At 43.2% G+C, this 24,057-nt stretch overlaps 3 protein-coding genes across 3 annotated transcripts; 1 reads left to right on the top strand and 2 right to left on the bottom strand.

The window, feature by feature from the left end:
• Window positions 1-18,075: 18,075 nt before the first annotated feature.
• On the bottom strand, window positions 18,076-21,324 carry LOC113024546 (histone H3-like). Its single transcript, XM_026171729.1, has 2 exons — window positions 20,864-21,324; window positions 18,076-18,410 (listed from the first exon to the last, which is right to left on the bottom strand). The coding sequence occupies exons 1-2, from the start codon at window positions 21,266-21,268 to the stop codon at window positions 18,090-18,092; spliced, it is 726 nt and encodes a 241-aa protein (XP_026027514.1). The 5' UTR covers window positions 21,269-21,324; the 3' UTR covers window positions 18,076-18,089.
• A 174-nt stretch (window positions 21,325-21,498) lies between these two features.
• On the top strand, window positions 21,499-22,060 carry LOC113024738 (histone H2A). Its single transcript, XM_026172043.1, has one exon. It carries the CDS (start codon window positions 21,610-21,612, stop codon window positions 21,994-21,996), a length of 387 nt encoding a protein of 128 aa, XP_026027828.1. The 5' UTR covers window positions 21,499-21,609; the 3' UTR covers window positions 21,997-22,060.
• Window positions 22,061-22,645: 585 nt separating this feature from the next.
• LOC113023375 (histone H1-like) lies at window positions 22,646-23,497 on the bottom strand. Its single transcript, XM_026169383.1, has one exon. The coding sequence runs from the start codon at window positions 23,438-23,440 to the stop codon at window positions 22,808-22,810; it is 633 nt and encodes a 210-aa protein (XP_026025168.1). The 5' UTR covers window positions 23,441-23,497; the 3' UTR covers window positions 22,646-22,807.
• Window positions 23,498-24,057: the final 560 nt, after the last annotated feature.

Genomic DNA, 24,057 nt, shown 5'->3' with positions numbered 1-24,057 from the left:
GCAAGTTTTGTGAGGTGCTTTCGTGATATTTAATGGATCGGATTACATTTTTTATTTTTCTCCGATATCCGATCCAGTAATTTAGGTCAGTATCGGACCGATACCGATACGTAATATCGGATCGGTCCATCTCTAATTTCTATTACTTTATTCAAAACCCTTTGTTGGCAATGACATCCTGAAGTCTTGAAGTCATGGACACCACCAAATGCTGGCATTCCTCCTTACTAAGGCTCTGCCAGGCCTTTACTGCATTGGCTTTCAGTTGCTGTTTGTTTGTGGGCCTTTCTGTCCTAAATTTAGTCTTCAACAAGTGAAATGTATGCTCAACTGGGTTAAAATCCAGTGACTGACTTGGCCATTCAAGAATATTCTATTTCTTTACTTTAATTTAAAGTCATGGGGTGCTTGGACTGTATGTTTTGGGTCATTGTCCATCTGTATTATTAAATGCTGCCTAATCAATGTGACTACTTTTAGCTGGACTTGAGCAGACAGTATGTCTCTGAACACATTCAGCTGCTTCAGTCCTGTGTGACATATTCAGTAAACACTACCAGTGCCACTGGCAGCCATGCATGATCAAACCATCACACTGCCTCTGCCATGTTTTACAGATGATGTGGTATGCTTTGGATCATGAGCCGTTCCACCCTTCTCCATACTTTTTTCTTGCCATCATTCTGATAGAGGTTGATCTTGGTTTTATCTGTCCAAAGAATGTTTTTCCAAAATTTAGCTGGCTTTTACTAGATGTTTTTTTTGTTTTGTTTTGTTGTTAAGTCCATTCTAGCCTTTCTATTCTTGAGGCTTATGAGTGGCTTGCACCTTGCAGTGAACCCTCTGTATTAGGGCTGTTCGATATGACGATATGAAAACATCTATCGTTTCATATTATACGCTATCATTGGTTCTGTGGTGTCGCAAAATTTTTTTTACGGCAATATTTTTCATTGTTTTGATGGTCACTGTAGTGGCTGTATTAATTTCTTAATTTTCTTTTTTCTGTTATGTTCTCTTTGACCGCATGTTGTCTGTTCACAGTAAAATTTTCAAAATGCAAACACTACGTCTCAAATCAATTTCAGGCCTTTTATCTGCTTAATTGGTAATTACATCATCATTTTAATATGGATACCCTAAATTAAAGCTGAGTCTGCACATCATGTCCATGATATAATTTTGATTGGAATATGTTTCAGTAAACGGGCAACAAAATAAAACTTGTTAGGGTCCAAATACACACTGACCTAACTGCAGGCCTTTTCTACTCTAATTGAGTGCTCAAAGCACTTTATACAACAGATCTCATTTACCCATTCACAGGCACAGATTAATACAAGCACTTTTTCTGTACTATGACTGTGTGCGAACACAGTCATACTTAGATAAACCCATTGGTAGCTGTAGATTAGAGCACCTGGGGACTGAATCACCAACTTGACCAACAATCACCAAATGCTAATCTACAAGGTACAAGAGGTTCAGTTTTCTGTGTAATGGGTAGACAATAGTAAGATGGTCTGAGTCTACAGTTTTTTGTTTTGTTTTGTTTTTTAATGAACAGATAACAGAAACCTTACGGATGTATTGTAATGCATAGGTGTCTATCTGTATCTGTGCTTGAATTCATTTCAGGTTCCTCTTCCATCAGTTCCTCAAGCTCATGCTACGCGCTCACATTTTGTGAGAAAAAACAAGACCTGCAAACACTATACAAAAGATGTTGTGTGCTTGCCCTTGTCTTCAGCATCAACGTTTCTCATACTGAGAGGAGATTCACGAGCAAAACTAGCACAAGATGGCCTTATTGGGAAGATCTCCTTTACATCTGACTGGTCTGAAGCACAACTTAGAGAAGAAATACAGTGGGGCAAAAAAAAGTATTTAGTCAGCCACCGATTGTGCAAGTTCCCCCACTTAAAATGATGACAGAGGTCAGTAATTTGCACCAGAGGTACACTTCAACTGTGAGAGACAGAATGTGAAAAAAAAAAATCCATGAATTCACATGGTAGGATTTGTAAAGAATTTATTCGTAAATCAGGGTGGAAAATAAGTATTTGGTCACCTCAAACAAGGAAAATCTCTGGCTCTCACAGACCTGTAACGTCTTCTGTAAGACGCTTTTCTGTCCCCCACTCGTTACCTGTATGAATGGCACCTGTTTGAACTCATCATCTGTATAAAAGACACCTGTCCACAGCCTCAAACAGTCAGACTCCAAACTCCGCCATGGCCAAGACCAAAGAGCTTTCGAAGGACACCAGGAAAAGTATTGTAGCCCTGCACCAGACTGGGAAGAGTGAATCTACAATAGGCAAGCAGCTTGGTGTGAAAAAATCAACTGTGGGAGCAATCATCAGAAAATGGAAGACATTTTTTTTTTTTTTTTTTTTTTTTTTTTTTTTTTTTTGTGGGAAATGAGACCAACTGTGATAAGTGACTATAATACCATAACCTGGTAAGACCCACACAGGTTGTCCTAAAATTGTAATTTAAATAAAGTAAATGCTTAAACACTCCTAGCAACACTTCTGCAGTAAAACTAACTTTATTGTCACATTCAAGAACAGACGATAGCAAGTCAACATTCACTGATGTCATCTGAAGTTTAGCCCAAGAGGAGCTTTGGTGTTTAGTTTTCTGATCCACAGGTCCTCATGTCTCCTCCTCTGTCCCTCCGTCCATGATGCACAGGACTGCAGTCCCAGGATACCCAGGGAGTTTGGTGAGTGGATTTGAAAATGTTTGACTAGAGGAGTATTCAGTCTGTCTGTCCTAATGTTATACAAATGTTGTTTCAATCTTTCCGTCAGAGTCTGACCCGTTTCACCGACATATATTAACAAACACTGTTCACAAATGATACCATAAACTATATTTCTACTATTGGGTGTAAAGTTGTCCAGAATTGGAGCTCCAGCACCACCATGTGGGTTAAACAGGTATTGCACTGCATTTAAAAAATGCTGGTCTAAGCTTTGTGTTCTTCCCTGTCGGTGGCCTCCAAGTCTGGTTCTAACCAACATATCTTTAAGGTTTTTATTTTTCCTGTTGGCCACTATTGTTCTACAGTTTTGAAAGGGGGGTATATCAGTTAGAAATCTAAAGTTCATTTTGAAGGTCCTGTTCAAAGGTAAGTATGAGGTAGAGTACATTGTGATCAGATGCAAAATTTCCTTATCCTCCTCTGCCCCCCCCCCGTCCCTGACTAGCTACTTGGGGTGAGAGAATCTCTCCCTCTCTGGAACCCAATTCCGATAGGGTCTTACTCTTAATTGTTCTCAGGAATCTTTTTGAGTACCCCCTTCGTCTGAGGCTTTGGAACAAGATCATAATGGACTTCTGGAGGTCTATTTCACGGGAGGAGATTCTGTAAAATCTAATAATCTGCGATTTCACAATTCCCCTGAATGTATGTTTGGGGTGATAGCTAGCTTTGTGAAGGAGTGCATGGGTGTCAGTTGGTTTAAAGTACACCCGAGTAAGTATTTTCTTCTGCTGTTCATTTAACTGCTCGAAGAAAACCGTTGTATCTAAAAAGTTGACCTCATTTGCGTCTAATGTATACTTTACTTTAATTGACCCGTGATGATTATTCAACACGCTAATGAACTCATCAAACTCCTCCCTGCTGTGTGACCAGGCTCCTATGATGTCATCAAGAAACCGAAGATAAAAAAGAGGCTTACATTGGCATTTACTCAACGCACCCGCTTCCCATTCACTCATATAGAGGTTGGCATAAGAGGGAGCATATCTGTGCCCCATTGCTGTTCCTTCCACCTGCAGGTATCGATTGCCATTGAACTCAAAGTCATTACACCTCAAGCAAAGTTCTAAAAGCTGTAACACCTCCTCATCTGGTCTCTGAGCATCCAGATTCCTTCTAAAGATGTTTCGTACTGTACTTAAGCCTAAATCCGTATTAATGTTTGTATATAAGCTCTCGATGTCAATTGTGAATAACAGGGCATTGCTGGGTAGCACTAATCGTCTAACAACTTCCAAAAAATGGTAGGTGTCTTTCAAGTAGCTCTGATGTTTAGTAGAGAGAGGACCCAGGAAATGATCTATGTACAGGGAGACGTTATAAGTGGCGCTACTGCAGTCAGACACTATAGGTCTGCCCGACGGCACCCGATGTGGTATTGGTCAGCTTTGCGGTTCTTTATGGATTTTAGGTAGCAAATAAAATTGTCTTTCACGGGGGGAAGTAGGTCCAAACAAAAAGTCCCGCTGTTTAGCGGTGATGTATTTTTTGTAATATAGCCGATTAATGACGGCGTAAATCTAACTCTGGGACGTTTTTTGTAAACTCTCCCCAATTGGTCTATAATATTTGGTATTTACAAGTTGTCTGTGTGCCTCCCCTACATACTGTTGTTTGTCCATGATGACAATTTTACTGCCCTTATCTGCAGGTGTAATCACAATGTTTTTGTTTTCCTGCAGCTCCCTAATTATTTCCCTCTCCTCCTCAGCCCGTCCCATCCCTCCATCTATGAACAGAAGAAACTGATGAAAATTATGAATGTCTGACTGTATGAGTTCCTTCACCTCCCCACTAATCTGTTCCCATGTTGGCTCCCAGTGAGACGGTAAGGTAAACTTTGCCTCTGTATTACCTTTGTTTTTATAATTGGTTTGTGAGAAATAATCCATAAGTTTGATTCTTCTGTGATATAAATGAAGATCTTTTCGTAAACCAAGCCTATCATATGATTTTGGAATCGGTATGTAGGTTAAGCCCCGTTCCAGTAAGTGCACTTGCTTTTCTGTGGGGCAGAACAATTCAGATAGATTTAATACATTACAATTCGAGTTCCATGATAGATCAGTAGACGGTGTCCCTCCCTGCTTAGGGTAACAAGCTACTGAAAATCCAGATTAATTTGTTTACACCAGTTCACCAATATGTTTTGGGCTGTTTCTGGTGTCCAGTGGATATTATCCCCCACAGTATTAAACTTATCACCCGGGAGCGGGTTCAGTACCTGAAATCGTTTAATCGCAAAGTTGTTGATGCTGGTTAGATTCTGTTGTTCTTTTGGAAGCAGAGGTGAAAAATTAATTAAGGGAAAGAATACGTCGGCATTTGGAAAGACAGATTGTGCCCTTTTATAGAGCATTCTCAATTGTTTATTGGAAGTTTTATCTGCATCTTGGTCCCTGTTATTGATTCCGATGGATAAAACTACTAATTTGACATCTGGATGGATTGGTGTCTTTTCCAGAATCTGGAGAAAATGGTAAAATGAAGCCCCTGCGTAACTATCAATTTGTATATTATCATTATTGTAAGCTGGTACACGATTTAGGTTGGAGTCCCCTAAGAACCAAACTGGTCGAGTCCCACGAAATACCCAATCTATGATTTTTCTGCCCTTGCGGGCTTTATGACACGTCGGGTGACACTGGTTAATATTTTCAACCTGTTGATTCTCGGTGGCTGTCTGTCTCTCTTGTCTGTTTTCTGTTGTTACAGCAGAAGAAAAGGTTTTGCTGGTCGTTTGAGACCCCTTGCTGCAGGTTTGTATCTCTGGGCTGGTCTGTAATACCGAGACATTAGAGTATACATTTTTAGACAGATGAAGTGAATGGGACTTAGTTGTGATCACATTTTTCTGTGGATCGGATCTAATTTGTACCTCACTTCTATTTGCTCTATTTGTAGATTTTTCCCAATTTGTTGTGGATTGGAACAAATCCTCGTCAGTCTGAGGGGCCACAGGCCTAACCTCAAGTCCCCCAGGTCTCTCCCCCTCCCCTAGAATCAACTCTGGATGTGAAGTCGAGAGGGGACAAAAAGGCTCGTGAGGAGGACACTATGGCACAGGAGGCCTTTCATCTGTTGGTTTTGGACCAAGAGTAAACTCAGTGGACCGCTGGTTGCTATCAGGGAGAACAGGAGAGATAACCCGGTTTGGCAAAGTACTCCCGGTGATATTAAATTGTGGTAGTGGTACATGGTCATCTAATAAGGGAGTTGATTGTGAATCCCGGGCGGTGGGGTTCCTCATGATCTGAACCTCAGGATACATCTGACTAGATGGAAATCTTTACCCATATCACTCATGGGAAGGGTCGCCACTATAAAAATGATGATCTTGCCAAAAATAAATTACTTACTTTTGATGATCCCTAACAAACCATCATAAGATTGGTTCAGATCTCTGGATTCCTATATTTCCAAATTCCTTTGGAAAGATAAACCCCCGCGTATTAGCTTAAAAACGCTACAAAGAACCAAGGATAGAGGAGGATTAGATCTGCCTAATTTTCACCAATACTTCTTAGCCAACAGGCTTCAGTTCATCTCAGAATGGTCAAAACATACCTTCCTAGATGAACCTTGGCTAGATGTTGAACAGGCACTATGCAAGGATCTAGAGATTTCAGACCTACCATTTATTAGCTCAAACATCAAAAAACATGAATGCTTTAAAAGTATCAACATCAGCTTCTCTCTGACAGCATGGTGGGAGTATCTAAAAATAACGGAGTCTTCACTAATCCCATGCAAACGTACTCCTATCTGGAATAACCCTGACATATTACAAAACAATAATATGATTAACTTCCCAGAATGGAGTTGTAAAGGAATTAAATACTTAGAACATATATTGGAGGGAACAGAATTGATCCCATTCGACAGACTAGTTACACAATATGGGATCAACAAGAAAAATTTTTTAGAATATCAACAAATTAAATCCATAATAAAAAAGAAATTTAACCTCAGTCAAGTTGAATTACAAATACCACCAAGTGCAGCACATTTCCTTACTCTTAAATCCCCCAAATTATTATCTAAAATATATAGAACATTCTCTAAATTAGATGAATCAATATCCCTTCCTATTGCAAAGTGGGAAGCAGATTTATCAGTCAGTTTAGACCAAAACTTCTGGTCTCAGGTATGCTTAAACTTTTAAATTGATTAAAAATCCCAGTCTGCAATTAATACAATACAAAATACTTCATAGAGTGCACTATACAGGTCATCGGATGTTCAAGATGGGCTTTACATCTTCCAACAACTGCTCACACTGTCAAGGAAATACACCAGACAATTACATTCACGCTCTTTGGTTCTGTCCACCAGTGCAGAAGTTTTGGCACGAGATATGTGAAGACTTATCAAAGTGTCTGAAATGTAACATTCCAACTTCCCCCTTAGTGTGTTTGTTGGGCAGCTTAGATAATGTCACCTCAGAAAACAATTTAGCCCATATGGTTTTCACTGCCCTATGCATAGCCAAGAAAACTGTCCTCATGAACTGGAAAAATAAAAATAATCTTAATTCTAACCAATATAGAAATTATCTATTAAATTACATTAGTTTTGATACAGCCTCTGCCACCACATCAGATCAATTGCTCTGGGCTCCTTTGATCGGCTCCATCACCTAGTGGGGGTGGGGGGTCATAGTTTGGTCCCGCCTTCAATGTTGTGATTGGTGTGGGGGCAGGGACAGGCTTAGGGCGTCGGGGGGTTCCCCGGAGGCATCTTCCTTGGGGGGCTCAACCCGGGGTAGCAGTCATGTCCGGTTGGGGGCCTTTTTCTGACCATTTCCTCGTGGCTGCGTGCAGCGGGGCTAGGGGAGGGTCTGTGGTGATGGACGTGGGTTACTGACCTGGTAGCCTGTCTGCCCCTGGGTGGGTCCGGGATGGGCGTGAGGGTCTGGGGGCGCTCCATCTCTGGGCCGGGGCCCTGGCTGGGCCTCGGGGCCTTGGGTCCTGGTTTGTGTGTTGCCGGGGTTGTGGGCGGGTGGGTGCATGGGAGCCCATCCCTGGCGCAGGGTGCCGCCGGCGTGTCGAGTCACCTGTGGGGCTCTTCAACCGGTGGGGGAGATTGTTACACCTTGCAGGAGCTTTCTTCCCCTCAGGAACTCTCTGCAGGAGGGGGAGATACAGGAGAGGTGGAGGAAGATCTCAGCCTGGGCGTCTATTGTCTCATGTAGTCTGGAAGACGAGTGGATGGTGGGGTGGGTGCAGTTTTCTCTGTGGTGGGGTTGGGTGGACTGTCCCGGGCTCTGTGGGGCCGCGGGGCGCTGCTGCGCTGGGCCCCGGTCTGGATGGGCCTGGGCCCCCCTTTCCCTGGCGGGTCGCGGAGTGTGGGAGTGCCTACTGGGGTCAGCGGGGGAGCTGGCCCCAGGGAGGGGTCACCTGCCCCTCCCTTCCTTCCCTCCCCATCTCCAGCTGCCTCCCTCCTCCTGCTCCACCACAACCACCCACACATGCAGGGCCTTGGAGTAGGGGTATGTCACCAGGATGCAGAGGAGGCTACCCCCCCCCCCCCCCCCTGTCCCCTTCTGGCTGCCTCTGCCTCAATTTTATCCCACAACTTAGACATTCACATTACTCACACCCTCATTACACATACATATAGGATCTTGGGGGTGGGCACGATACACGGAGTCCAAGTTACCATCAGGGTGTACGCCTCACCCCTGGCGTCGTTGCCCACCTCTCAATTTTAAATACATGTAGACATTGAGGGCTAGCAGGAGGGACTATGCGCTTACCTGCTGCTCTCTGGCAGGTAGCTCCATGCCCTCCTGGGTTTTAAATGCACCTTAGAACACACATGCATCAACACTACAATGAGCGGGTGGAGGGAGGTTTGGAGTCTTCTCTCACCCCCATTCTCTGCGGCCTACTGGAGCGGGGGGGGCTAGGAGGAGTGGGCCATCCGACTGCGGTCTGGGGCCTCCCTGCTGCTGCGGAGTTGGGGCAGTCTGCCTCTCCCCACCGCAGGGAAAAGGGTAACACCACCTGGGTCTGGGTGCAGTTCCCCCTCCAGGGGCAAGGGTACCTAGACCCGGTTAGTAGAGTACGCTTGGGATGTGTGATCGTGTATACAGCGTCCCTTTATGTCTGTCTCCATGTCGGTTGAGTGTGAAGTACATATGAGAGCATGAGGGTGGGAATGGATGTTTGTGTCTGTGTGTGCCTGTATGTCTGTGTCTATATGTCAGGTTGGGTATCAGACGCCACCTCTCTGGGGACATCTCAGGCCCTCCAAGGTTTGGAGGCCTATCTCCACCCACCACCACTTCCCCTGCCGGTGGCGGACTCCCTCAGGTATCGGTGCGTTGGTGGTTCTTTGTATCTGGGGGTGGGTGTCCGGGTACACACCGGCTCACTCCTTGGCGGCCGCTTATTGGGGCTCGCTCGGGCCACTTTGGAGGTGGGGTGCCAACCGGCCTCTCGGCCTGGGGCTCGGTCACTCAGGCACAGCTGGCTGCCGGCGGAGCTCACGGGCGCGTCACTGCAACTCCCCCTGGCTTCTGCTCCGCGGCTGCTGAATGAGCCCTCATCTGGGACTCTCCTTAGCTCTTTCTGGGACAGTGGCGCGGCTGCCCCTCTGTGGGTCTTCCTTGGTCTCTTGTGTTCTGGGTGCCTCTGGATGTCTGGAGTTTTGATCTCCTCCATACCTGCTTGATACCATAGAGGACAGGGCTGTGGCTCCCCACACTCTCTAGCAGATCATTACATAGAGAAACCTTTGGAATGCAAGCATGCTGATCCACACAGGTATGCACACAGGTGTACACATGGGTATTCACAGATGCGGACTACAGCTTTCTTGGCTGCTGCCTCAAAGCACACTGTGCGCTGTCTATCTTGCGTGCTGCACAATATCGTTTATTATTTAGTAACTATTGATATCTATGACTAGCTAGTTTATTGTGATGGTGCTTTTTTTTTTTTTTTTTTATTATTATGTTGCTCTTTGTTGTTTGCTGTCTCCCCTGTTTTTTTTGTTTTTCTTTCTCTCCATACAGGTGACCCAGGAGTTGTTTTTTTTTTTTTTTTTTTTTTTTTTTTTTCTTCTCTTCCCCCCCTTCTCACCGTCTCTTCTCCCCTTTGGTTTTCTTTCTTCCTCTCCCCCTCTTTCTTTCATTCTTTCCCCCTGTCCTATTAAAAAAAAAAAAAAAAAAAAAAAGGATGACAAAGGATGAACTGAAGCTCCGCCATCACGTGATGTCACATGCTGCTGTTTCTGATGTCACTTCAAAAAAAAAAAAAAAAAAAAGGATACAGGGAGGTTTGGTTCAATCTATTGACTTGGCTCAGAGGTGGGAATTCCTCCTCATTCTCTAGGTCTAGTTCCTCCGGTGTTTCCTCTTCCACAGAATCTACAAGCGGCGAGGAAACAGATGTCTGAGCCCTCCAATTGTTCGATCAATAAGGATCTGGTAGCTCCCAGAGTGTCTGCAGCTAATCTAGCTTTATAGCGTTTTATCATCCAATTTGCTGCCACCTGAAAAGCTGTGTCGTCCCAAATTGTATATTGATATTCTAACACGATTTTAGCGTAATGTTGCTGCAGTATGGAGAGGCTATTCTGTAGCCATGTCTGCGTGTTCAGGTTTACTGCCTCCCTGAGTTCCTCCGTGGGGGAGGAAGGTCTAATGAATGCCGTGAGCTTTGTTATCTGTCTAGCCATTCCCTTAGGGGGAGTTTGAGTCAAAATAGCTTTATCAATGATGTTTTTATGGTGTATGGCCTGCATTAATTTGAAATAACTTTTGCAGTCTGTCTAGTATTTGCATTTAAAGGTTGATATACAGAATAACGGTTACGTTGTGAGCCTGTTTGTCCCCCCTCTCCCTCCCCCCCTACCCTCTGAAAATTATTGTGGTGTTTTCTAGCAGATGGGTTCCTCCTAACCTCCGCTGGAAAGTTGGATTGGGCCCGCTGGAACCTGTTGGAAAAATCCATAGTCAGTAAATGAGGCTCACCTGTGTTTGGGCCTCGGCTCCACTCCACCCTGGGTCTCCAGCAGTTCTTTTCTGTCTCTCCCGGTGTTGTGTCCGTGAATTTATCCAGGTAGGAGTCCAAAGCACTCTGTTTGTAGATTAAGTCCTGTCCCTTATCAAAAGATGACAAAAGAAGGGAGGAGAAAAGAGGGGGGCCCTCCAGCCCACAGATTCCGACCTCCAATCAATGGAAGTGTGATTTAAGCAGGCTTCTCCACAAGGTAAGGCCTCACTGACATACTAAAAGCCAAATATTTATTAAGGAAATTTAAAAAAGGCTAAAAAAGCCAATTGCGGACGAAATTAAGTCCAATAAAACCAATTTCTAGAAGTCCACAAGGTTGGAATTATATTCCACCCTTTGAGACCAATAAGTTTTGTCAAAAAGGCTCCGTTTGGGGCCCAATACAGCTTCTACCCCTTACGTTTCGCAGCCTGTTGCTGCTTCATCAGAGGGAGTCGCAGCGAAGAATGGACAGGTGTGTTAATGAGGATTGAGCTCATTGGTTGGTACCACTCTGGATGTTACTTAGGTAACCCATCTGCCTGAATGAAAATAATTGTATAAAAAAGTACACAAACCAAAATCAAGATTAATTAATTACTGGGTAGGGGAGTGGGGCCCGTGAGGGAGTCTTGGGGCTGTCGCGGGCCAATGGGGAGAACCCGACACCGGGTAATATCCGGAGCAGGAACGTGATTGGGGAGAAAAAAATAAAAATATAAAAAAATATGTTTGGTTTTTTTATTTTTTTTAATTTTTATTTTTATTTTTATTTTTTTCAAAAAACAGCAAAAATAAAAAACCATGTATAAGATGAAGAGTAATAGTCTATTGAATCCGGACTGGATTTGGGTGTTTCTGGTGGAGTGGGTTCCGTTCATGAATCATTCTGAAAAAAACAAAAGAAAAAAAGGGAGAGGGGAGGGGAGAGAGGGAGGAGGAGAGACAAATACCCCTGTTCCTATTATAATGGACCCCTGGTTGAGGTTAGGTAAGATGCTTTTCAAGTTGGTCTATCTAGACCTTATAACTGTGCATCATGGAGTAGGGAATTAAAAATCAAAAGGGGAAAGAGGATTTTTATCCCTAATTTACCTCTGGTTGAGGTTAGGATTCTGTGTTCCGATCAGGGTTTGTTCCCTTTAGGCGACTAGAGGAGGAGAGAGGAGAGGTATACACCACTTATCTGATATAAGATGCCTGGTTAAGGTTAGGGCTAAGTGTATTTGGTAGGGGCATCTCTTCCATGTACCAAAATACTAGGGTCTATATGAAGAGCCATTCTAAAACATAGATAAATAAGCACTCCATATATTGCTATCTCTATAATCATGAGCAGATTGTGTGTCACTATTTGTGCTTGTAGGAGAAGGTCGACGTACTTCGAGGGTCAGGTGGGGAGAATCAAGGCATCTGGCTAGGTTAGGTATTAGGAACGTGAGCTTTTGTTATTCCGTCAATACGGTTCAGGTGCACTGGCAACAGAGGTCCATAGTATTCCACCCATTTACTCCTGTATCCCCTGTACTTGAGACCTCTATTCTCCACCGATCCCCTGGTAGGTCTTTCTGTATGCCTTATTGCATTATATTTGTAAAAGATAATAAACACATTTAAATATATATGTATATATACTAATATAATATCACTATTTCAAATATATTAACTAGTGATCCTAATGGTATTTACAGTGGACTCATTTTTTGTATTTAAATGCTACTTTCCCACAGATAAGAAAAAGAAAACAAGAAAAAATCAGACTCCAATTGGAGCTCACACCTTCTACACCAAGATCCCTCTCATTGAAGGGAATATAGCGGTCAAGGTAAGTATACAAGGTAAGTTTAATTTTAATTTTTTTTATTTATTTATTTATTTTTTTTGTGGGAAATGAGACCAACTGTGATAAGTGACTATAATACCATAACATGGTAAGACCCACACAGGTTGTCCTAAAATTGTAATTTAAATAAAGTAAATGCTTAAACACTCCTAGCAACACTTCTGCAGTAAAACTAACTTTATTGTCACATTCAAGAACAGACGATAGCAAGTCAACATTCACTGATGTCATCTGAAGTTTAGCCCAATGAATGCCTATGTCTTCCATTACAAATTACTGACCTCTGTCATCATTTTAAGTGGGGGAACTTGCACAATCGGTGGCTGACTAAATACTTTTTTGCCCCACTGTAGCAGCAATCTTCAGAAGAACATTTGCACTGTAAACTAGCCAGACATTCCCTTTTCAGTATTTGAGTACAATTAGAGGATGTAAACGACTAATGAAACCAAATGTTTCTAGCAGTTTTCTTTGGGGTCGCCAAGAAGTTGGCTCGATTTGTTCCACCACCTGCCTCTATATAATGGCAGGGATACAAACACCTGCACAGGTAAACATTTTATATTGCAGTGCAGAAATATTTATTGTCTAAAAAGTGAGTCTGTTCCCTTAATGTAATTTTCTTAATTAATATTGCACTTTTAGCAGGTGTAAACAATTTTTAGTGTATTTGATTTTATGTAGAACATGCTTTCTTTTCCCTCAGGAGGAACCAGAAGAGCTATCTGACAGTGACTTTGAAAGTCCAGTCTGCCAGAGAAGACGAGGTATGTGACGTGAATGAAAACCTAGTGAGGTTCTAAGGTCAATGACCAGTTAGAGTTTGTTACTGCAGTGCATAATAATTCCTGGGGGGTTTGTTTGATGAGAGCATCATTAATTTGTCTGATTTTAATGTTTACGGATTATCACAGGTGATTACAGCCAAGGAGGAATATGTGCCCAACTTTTATTTGAACTAATATAAGGATATATAAAGGCTCTGTTAACATTATGAAGCAAGTCATGCTGACCTTCTTTCCTTTTTTCAGTGCATCATGCGTTGCCTACAACACCAGGTGAAAGTGAGGCCAAGCATCAGGAAACAGAGAGCTGCATTCAAGAGAGTGAAAATGAGGGACAGCAGATGTTTCCATATAAATTGGCAGAATTTGAGTAAGCTGTTGTCTAAGGGTTAAAGAAATCCTTCATTCTAGATGTTGTTTAGGATATTGTTTCGATGCAGGTTTCCAATTTGCATGTTTGTTTGTTTGGGTTTTTTTTGGGGGGGGTTGTATGTTTGGGTTTTTTTTTTTTTTTTTTTTTTTTTTGTTGTTGTTGAATGACTGCAACTTTAGGATTTACATTTAATCTTTCTTTTTTTTTAATGATGTATGGTGAGAAATTCTTCAAGGCTGACATGTTTTATGATTTCTAATATCTCTTGTCTACTTAGCCCTCTTTTTCTGGAGGAAGATGAAGCTCTTGAAGAAGCAATTCAGCATAGCCTCCTAGAAGAGTCTGATAGACTGAGTCAAGTGATGATTTAGAATCATATAGTCGCTATTCCCATGAAATTCAGTACGTCTCAACATGTTAAATAAAACTTCTCTATTGACTCGATCAATGCTCTCCTTAAGAGACATCATTTGATTTTCCTCCTCTTCTTGTTTCTCCTTCTTATTTCTTAAATATATATATCTACTTACATTTTCATTGTATTTCATATTCTTAGCATGATTTAATTCTCTCGCTTTAAATTTAAAAAATTTACACATGCGTTGTTTAAGAAGTTCCCAAAGTTCCGTGAAAGAGGCAGTAAAAATCTTAAGATGTAATATTTTCTTAATTTCAGATTTAACTTCAGGCACAAGCAACCCGTCTGCTAACAAAGATGTATTGAGTTTTCAATAGTTCAAAAATTTGTGGGAGCAACACGATATTATTGCCATAACCACCGTGTGATCAGAAAAATCTGTTAAGAATGTGTCATATTTAAGACTTTTAATATTAGATGATATGTAAAATCTATTAGTCGAGTTTTGGTTAATGAGTCGAACCTAGTGTAATGTACAGGGAGTGCAGAATTATTAGGCAAATGTGTATTTTGTCCACATCATCCTCTTCACGCATGTTGTCTTACTCCAAGCTGTATAGGCTCGAAAGCCTACTACCAATTAAGCATATTAGGTGATGTGCATCTCTGTAATGAGAAGGGGTGTGGTCTAATGACATCAACACCCTATATCAGGTGTGCATAATTATTAGGCAACGTCCTTTCCTTTGGCAAAATGGGTCAAAAGAAGGACTTGACAGGCTCAGAAAAGTCAAAAATAGTGAGATATCTTGCAGAGGGATGCATCAGTCTCAAAATTGCAAAGCTTCTGAAGCGTGATCATCGAACAATCAAGCGTTTCATTCAAAATAGTCAACAGGGTCGCAAGAAGCGTGTGGAAAAACCAAGGCGCAAAATAACTGCCCGTGAACTGAGAAAAGTCAAGCGTGCAGCTGCCAAGATGCCACTTGCCACCAGTTTGGCCATATTTCAGAGCTGCAACATCACTGGAGTGCCCAAAAGCACAAGGTGTGCAATACTCAGAGACATGGCCAAGGTAAGAAAGGCTGAAAGACGACCACCACTGAACAAGACACACAAGCTGAAACGTCAAGACTGGGCCAAGAAATATCTCAAGACTGGTTTTTCTAAGGTTTTATGGACTGATGAAATGAGAGTGAGTCTTGATGGGCCAGATGGATGGGCCCGTGGCTGGATTGGTAAAGGGCAGAGAGCTCCAGTCCCACTCAGACGCCAGCAAGGTGGAGGTGGAGTACTGGTTTGGGCTGGTATCATCAAAGATGAGCTTGTGGGGCCTTTTCGGGTTGAGGATGGAGTCAAGCTCAACTCCCAGTCCTACTGCCAGTTTCTGGAAGACACCTTCAAGCAGTGGTACAGGAAGAAGTCTGCATCCTTCAAGAAAAACATGATTTTCATGCAGGACAATGCTCCATCACACGCGTCCAAGTACTCCACAGCGTGGCTGGAATGAAAGGGTATAAAAGAGGAAAAACTAATGACATGGCCACCTTGTTCACCTGATCTGAACCCCATTGAGAACCTGTGGTCCATCATCAAATGTGAGATTTACAAGGAGGGAAAACAGTACACCTCTCTGAACAGTGTCTGGGAGGCTGTGGTTGCTGCTGCACGCAATGTTGATGGTGAACAGATCAAAACACTGACAGAATCCATGGATGGCAGGCTTTTGAGTGTCCTTGCAAAGAAAGGTGGCTATATTGGTCGCTGATTTGTTTTTGTTTTGTTTTTGAATGTCAGAAATGTATATTTATGAATGTGGAGATGTTATATTGGTGTCACTGGTAAAAATAAATAATTGAAATGGGTATATATTTGTTTTTTGTTAAGTTGCCTAATAATTATGCACAGTAATAGTCACCTGCACACACAGATATCCCCCTAAAATAGCTAAAACTAAAAACTACTTCCAAAAACATTCATCCTCCTTTTCCCATATATGTGTTTTGTTTGTCTCCTTATTTATGAAGAAGGGGTCCTTTTATGATCTACAACGTACTTTTATTATTCAATCTTAGCCAGCCGGAAGAACAAGAGTATCTCACCGCTTCTTAGCTCGCATGCCCATGTTAACAGATAGGGCCACCTTGTGGTATGGCATGAAACTACATTAATTTACAGCAACAGCTGCTGATCATTACAATATGTATCTGTAAATGTACGTAATGATTTGAAATGTATGGGATTCTGTTTGTTTTTCACTTTGTGCTGTTAATGAATAAAAACTGTTGAATCATAAAGAGGTTTGGATAATTAGCACATTCCCTAGAACTGTTTCAGCTGCTCGACAGGCTTAATTCAGTGCAATGTACAACAAAATGAAAAGAAGTGTTTTTAATGTTGATAATCACAGGTTCCCATCTGTTTTGCACCAGTTTTTAATCTTTCTCAGAGTTCGTGTCATCAGAATTGTCAAGGCTAGAAACTGTTTTCAGTAAGTTCAAACGTAAATATTTAAGAGACTGTCTGAAAAGGTAGCATTCATTAAATTAGCGCAGGCTTCTTCTGACCTATCGCAACAGTCCACTTCACTGTACACTGAAACGGACAGAGCGGCTGCTCTCGCACTGCTGGTTGAGTCATTGGAGCCTCAGGCAGAAGTCATCTTTATGGCAGTAATCTTTTGAAGAAGCCTGTATATAATTACACTTTATTTAAAGTAAACAAGTTTACATATAAAATGCACATACACATACAATTACATATACAAAACCATGAGCACATACAAAAGGGAGAAACAAGGAGGAAAATCTAGCATCTGAGTCCACACAACGTTCACAAGACTTACAGTTTTAATTCGTTCCAGGGGAAAACTTTCCCAAGTTTCAGGTCCATTGTTCGTCTTCTCCGCAGGTCTGTAATGATATGTTTACTCAGCACATCACTACTTATCATCTTTTGTTCAAGTACTCCTTTGGCACGAGTTTTCCAAATATGTGTGTTTATTACACACATTACTAACCAAAAGAGTCTCCTTTTGTCGTCACACATTTTTTCTTTAAACAAACCATATTTAACTGCTTTAATATTAACATCCACATCATAGCCAATCTCTGTCATCTTCTGCCTGATCTCAGTTGTCCTATAACAATCCAATAGAAGATGTTCTAGGGTCTCATCTTTATCACAGCCTGTCATAGGACATTTCATGGTGGTAACAAAGCAACTCCATTGTACCACTGCTCTCACAGGGAGGCGCCCGAGCGAGATGAGCCATACCACGTCTCTTATGCTTTCAGATAATAATTTGTCTTGTATATTTTTAACTATTGAAAGGTTTTCATCTTCATTTGCATACTTATATTGAATTACACCTTCATTTTTGGTTTCATTAATTTTTTTATAGATATTTTTTGTATTATCTTGGAGAATATTTAATTTATAATTACCATCTCCTTCCTTTAATACTAAATATTTGTTACCCACGTGGTACATTGAGCTTTCTGCAGTGAAGTTCTTGACAAAAATAAGTTGCAAACACATTCAGAATTTGAGTGTGCTGCATGTCATGAATAGTTGCTGCTTTGGATGCAGGTCACGTGGAAGCCAGACGAGGGAGACGTTGCGCAGAGAATAAAGCGGCGACAGTAACCTGAGAATACGGTGTCATGTCTGCCTCAACACTACGGTCAGTATATGGCCCACTTAAAAAAAAAAAAATTAATAAAAAAAAAACAAGAAAACCCCACCTACCGCAACTACTGCAGAGCTGTATCACACATCAAAAGCTTTTCCAATACGGGTTCCAAGTCAGATTGACCATTTATATGAAAAGAAGTTTGATAGAACTTGACTAGACAAACAAAAGAGATAGGATCAGCTCTACAGAGGAGATGGGTGGCCCTGAAAAGGACCTTTGTTGCCGTTGTTGTTGTTGTCGTCAGTGCAGTAAGCTTAACCACCAAAGCCGTACAGAGTGCGGCCCTGTCTCTTGAGAGCGTACACCACATCCATGGCGGTGACGGTCTTTCTCTTGGCGTGCTCGGTGTAGGTGACGGCGTCGCGGATGACGTTCTCCAGAAACACCTTCAACACGCCACGGGTCTCCTCGTAGATCAGACCAGAAATACGCTTCACACCACCACGGCGAGCCAGGCGGCGGATAGCTGGCTTAGTGATGCCCTGGATGTTATCACGAAGCACCTTACGGTGACGCTTTGCGCCTCCTTTGCCGAGTCCTTTACCTCCCTTTCCTCTTCCACTCATTTTGGCTGTTCAGAAACAAATGTGAGTCGTTGCTTGACGGACTCCTGAATTTACATCTGATTTGAGGACGTAAAAGAAAACAGGAGTGCTTGAAACTACGGCCATCTACTGGCCTTTGGCGGAAACGAGGAACAGCATGACTGTGCCTGGGGTGCAGTAGCTATGGGGCGCCGTTTGTAAAGTGAAACATGCTGAAATTAACGGCAACATTTTTCCACATTTAGCTCAAAAACAAGTAATTTTTTACAACATTTAGTAAAATATTTGTAACTTTTCATATTTAAAACAGAATTTTAAATGTTAAATCTAAATGTTAAATATTCAATCTAAATGTTAAATCTAAATATTATATTTAAATCTAAATGTTAAATCTAAATGTTTAGGCTAACATGCAAATTTATTGCACGGATCCGCGGAAATACCAAAATAAAAGCTTTCTGAAAACCTCCAGTGCAAAAGTGTGCCGGTAGTGGTCAGACACGTTCTCACTCCCAAAGCGTAATAATTTTCTCTAGGTGACAAATTGTCAACATGTTATGCTTTTGGGTACCCAACACGTTCCTAAATTATAGCATCGGAAAAAGGAGAGCTCAATCTACACATGTTCGTTCATTTTCTAAAGATCGATTTGGAAAACACTATTTTACGTCATTTAACTGCTAGTAAAGGTTAGGAATAAGGTTATAGTTAGGGATAAGGTTAGGTTTAGGGCTGGAACACATGGCTGGAACGTCTATTATGGCGGGACCGTCATTCCACTGGAATTCAGCCATAACCCGACCATGAGAAAGCACGTCCGGCGATTTAGCTGAAAACATCGGAAGATCCGTTTTGTCGGCCATCCAAAGGTTCAGCAGTAGTGCACTCTTAGCAGCTGCAGTCTCCACTTCACAATCGCTGCAGCACATGTCCAGCAAAATCGCTGGACATGCTCGTAGGCAAGAAGTGAAGCAGCACATGGCGGGGAGAAGTGAGGAGGAGAACAGACACAATGTTGCACCAGAGGTTTTCGGGAAGCTTTTATTTTGGTATTTCCGTTGATCCGTACAATAAATTTGCATATTAGCCTAAACATTTAGGTTTAACATTTAACATTTAGATTAAGATTTAACATTTAGATTAAGATTTAACATTTAGATTTAAATATAATATTTAGATTTAACATTTAACATTTAGATTAAGATTTAACATTTAGATTTAAATATAATATTTAGATTTAACATTTAACATTTAGATTTAAATATATTTAGATTTAATAGTTAACATTTAGATTTAATATTTAACATTTGATGAAAAGTTACAAATATTTTACTAAATGTTGTAAAAATTACTCGAAAAAATATGTTTTTGTAAGGTTTTGAGCGAAATGTGGAAAAATGTTGCCGTTAATTTCAGCATGTTTCACTTTACAAACGGCGCCCCATAAGTAGCTGTGTACTGTACACGATATGAGATTGAGTACTACATGTGTCACAGAGACAATCCAACAGTTTATATCCAGTTAATATCTTTATTAAAGGCCAATAACCAGTGGTGCCTCCAACAGAGCCAGAAAAGGGGGGAAGGTCATGCCATGAAATATTATTAGTTGTCCCCAGATCAAATAGGTTGTTAATGAGGTTTTACCTTGAAACTCTGAATACCAGAACTTCCATACTTCCAGAATCAATGTAGTTTTAGAAGTGGCTTTAGTACATGCAATAGCATTCACAGATGATCGCAACAGATTATTCAGAATGTCAATACTATATTTTCTGACTTGAAAGTGGCAGCGAGTCATTCTCCGGCGGCGCTATATCTATGATCTCTACTTGACTGGACTGATCTGGACAGCTTCACAGTATAATTTTTCTGTATGTTATCAATGTTAGTGTCAAAGTCTGAAGACAGTTTGTGCAGTGAGATTAGTTTAACAGAGTTCCCAAAAGTCAGCTTCAATGCAACATCAGCGATGTGGCCTAGGTATTGGATCAACGCCAGCGGAACATGACGATGCTGTGTTTCCATGCTCAAAGTTAGTTCAAAGAATTGTGTTAAATTGTTAGTTTTTTATACATCTTTGGGGAGTGAAAAAAAAAAAATATGCACCTGTGAACTGAACATGAACTGTGAAAAATATCTGATCCATGTTAGGCTTATTGTTATGTACATTCATAGTTTATAGCCAATTTAAACAACTCTAAAGGTACTTTAGAGCAGGGGTGTCACAGTCTTCTTCTACTGTAAGTAATGTAAACTTATGTGTAGCAGGAAAGAATTGGAAGTACTGGTGCTTAGATCAAGTTACTGGATGCCACCCTCATGCCAAGCATATGGCTTCTATTATATAAAAAAAAAAAAACTGTCTTGTACTGTCTTGTATGAGGTTAATGTTATTGTAAGAAAGGAGCGCGCTCTCTGTGTGAGTGTGTTGGCTCTGAAAAGAGCCGTTGTTTGTAAGAGGGCGTGCAGACAGCTTAAGCCCTCTCTCCGCGGATGCGGCGAGCCAGCTGAATGTCTTTGGGCATGATGGTGACCCTCTTGGCGTGGATGGCGCACAGGTTGGTGTCCTCGAAGAGTCCGACCAGGTAAGCCTCGCTGGCCTCCTGCAGAGCCATGACAGCTGAGCTCTGGAAGCGCAAGTCGGTCTTGAAATCCTGAGCGATCTCGCGGACCAGGCGCTGGAAGGGCAGCTTGCGAATGAGCAGCTCGGTGGACTTCTGGTAACGGCGGATCTCGCGCAGAGCCACGGTGCCGGGCCTGTAACGGTGAGGTTTCTTGACGCCTCCGGTGGCCGGGGCGCTCTTACGAGCGGCCTTGGTGGCCAGCTGCTTCCTGGGGGCTTTGCCGCCAGTGGATTTGCGAGCGGTCTGCTTGGTTCTTGCCATTCTTTCTCTCTTTAACTTTCCTGCGTTTAAAACAGAAAATGTAACAAGCGGAGGAGACTCGCCGCTCTTAAAGTGTGTGACTGGCTGTGACGCGGTGCCGCTGCGGCTCGTGATTGGTGAGGGGCTCCGCGTGATGCTCAGCACCGCTCAGAGGAGCCCCGCCCCGCCTAAGTGTGCGCTGCTCATTGGAGGAAGGTGCTTTGAAAAGGCGCGCTGCCGCGAGCCTGTCTGCGATTGGTGTGTGACGAAGCCGCCCGCGCTCTGCGGAAATATAAGCCAGGCTCGGCGCCGATCGGGCCACATTTCCTTTGAGTGTTGACACTGCAAAGAGAAGGTTCAAAATGAGTGGGCGTGGCAAAACCGGAGGCAAAGCCAGAGCTAAGGCTAAGACCCGTTCATCCCGTGCCGGGCTCCAGTTCCCCGTGGGTCGCGTCCACAGGCTGCTGCGCAAAGGCAACTATGCGCAGCGCGTGGGTGCCGGCGCCCCCGTCTACCTGGCAGCTGTGCTCGAGTACCTGACCGCTGAGATCCTCGAGCTGGCTGGCAACGCAGCCCGCGACAACAAGAAGACTCGTATTATCCCACGTCACCTGCAGCTGGCTGTGCGCAACGACGAGGAGCTCAACAAGCTCCTTGGCGGAGTCACCATCGCCCAGGGTGGTGTGCTGCCCAACATCCAGGCCGTGCTGCTGCCCAAGAAGACCGAGAAGCCTGTCAAGGCCAAGTAAATGCCAAAGCCTCTGCTTCACGCACGAAACCAATAAACAAAGGCTCTTTTCAGAGCCACACACTTCTTTCTGAGCAAACATCCTCGTGTATATGGAAATGTAGTATTACCTTATTCTCGTGTGTGTGTGGGGGGGGGAGTCTTTCGCCTCCCAACCAGATCTTCAGGTTGTTTTAATTTATTATTAACAATAATATAAAATTATGCACAATGAATTACTAATGTAAAAATAGTTCAACAAAAGTTCAACACTGCCCCCTAGCATCCTGGAGCACTTGTGTTGTCTTTTGTAGGTGTTTTGGAGTTTTTACGTGTTTTGTCTGTAGGGGCCACCGTAAATATACTTTTATTTATTCACTCCACATGAAATGTAATAAATCAACTATAATAAAATCCAACTATTCACATTTCAACTTTTAACTATTTAAATTTTCAGCTTTTTCCTTTTACAAATTTAAAGTGAAACAACACAAAACACTGCAAACCACAACACAATTAAATAGAAATTATAATATGAAAATAAAAAGAAGATGCATATTCTCTGTCATATGGACCTGCATGAATAAACTTTGTCCCTGGCTCTGTCCCTCCTGCTCTGTTCACTTTCTGATTGTGAAATGTGAGCCATGATAGTAATACAAGCTGCAAGTGTTATGAGAAAAAAACAAACCCAAAAAGTATCTTATCTTGCTTTGACAATAATGCTATTATTGTGAATAAGAGAATGTTGCGTGATTGTGAGGAAGGAGCTCTGGCGTGTTGCTGTGGTGGCTCTGAGAAGAGCCGTTGTTGAGCGCGAGAGTGTTGGCAGCTCACTTCTTCTTGGCTGCTGTGGCCGCCTTCTTGGCTTTGGGCTTGGCGGCCTTCTTGGCGGGGGCTTTCTTGGCTGCGGGAGGCTTCTTGGTGACCTTCTTGGGGCTCTTGGCTGCCGCCTTCTTGGGGCTCTTGCTGGGCTTTTTGGCCGCCACAGCGGGCTTCTTGGCCTTCTTGGGGGACTTCTTAGCTGCTGCGGGCTTCTTGGCTGCCGCTGGCTTCTTGGGGGACTTTTTAGCGGCTGCTGCCGGCTTCTTGGCTTTGGCAGGGGCGGGCTTCTTGGCTTTGGGAGCAGCTTTCTTTGCGGGCTTCTTGGCTTTGCTCTCGGTAGCCTTCTTGTTCATCTTGAAGGATCCGGAGGCCCCGGTGCCCTTGGTCTGCACCAGAGTGCCCTTGGCCACCAGGCTCTTGATGGCGGTCTTGACGCGGGCCTTGTTCTTGTCCACATCGTAGCCTCCGGCAGCCAGAGCCTTCTTGAGAGCGGCTGTGGACACGCCGCTGCGCTCCTTGGAAGCGGCCACGGCTTTCACGATCAACTCGCCCACGCTGGGGCCCACCTTCTTCGGCTTGGAAGCCGTCGTCTTCTTCTTGGCCGCCGGGGCGGCGGCAGCAGCAGGTGCTTCCTCTGACATTTTCCTCTTTCCCTCTGATCGAGTCACGGTGCAGTGATGGCAACTCGGAAGCGTCACACTGCACTTAAACGCACCATGAGAACCGTGGAGAGTGAATGTAGCGCGCGCCGCTCTCGCGTGCGCCACGCAATGCTTCCGTTTGTGTTTCGTGTCTCGGGATCAAAGAGCTCAAAGTGAGTGTGTGAGCAGCACTGCAGGCCGACAGTGGAGCAGTCCACAGCGGACTCGTGTCTCCTCGGGCAGGCCTCGTGTCGGGCTCTGGTGCTCTCTGCTCTTGCTTTGTGGAGCCTCCAAAGCTCAGCGACTCAGTGCGGAGCTCAGCGCTGCTCGGCGGCTTTTTGCGCTCTTTTCTTTCCTAAAACAAAGGAGCCGCAGCACAGCTCCGTGAAAAGCCCTTTTCCAGCTCAGACACATGTTCGTTCGCGCACTCCGACTTAAAAGCAGCATCTGGTGAGCGCAGCTGTGGGACAAAGTGACGCCGCGAACTCCCAGCAAACACACCGATGCAGCTGGACGCCCACGGACCAGCGAGACGTCTGTGAGAGCTGCTCACTTCTAACCAAAGCACAGCGGCCTCGAGTTTCACTCACGTTGTTGTATATCAGAAATCACCATTA

The sequence above is a fragment of the Astatotilapia calliptera genome, chromosome 6 (genome assembly GCF_900246225.1).
Source record: "Astatotilapia calliptera chromosome 6, fAstCal1.2, whole genome shotgun sequence".
Lineage (NCBI taxonomy): Eukaryota > Metazoa > Chordata > Actinopteri > Cichliformes > Cichlidae > Astatotilapia > Astatotilapia calliptera.
The sequence above is the reverse complement of the archived record's forward strand: the minus strand, read 5'-3'. Positions and strand labels throughout refer to the sequence as shown.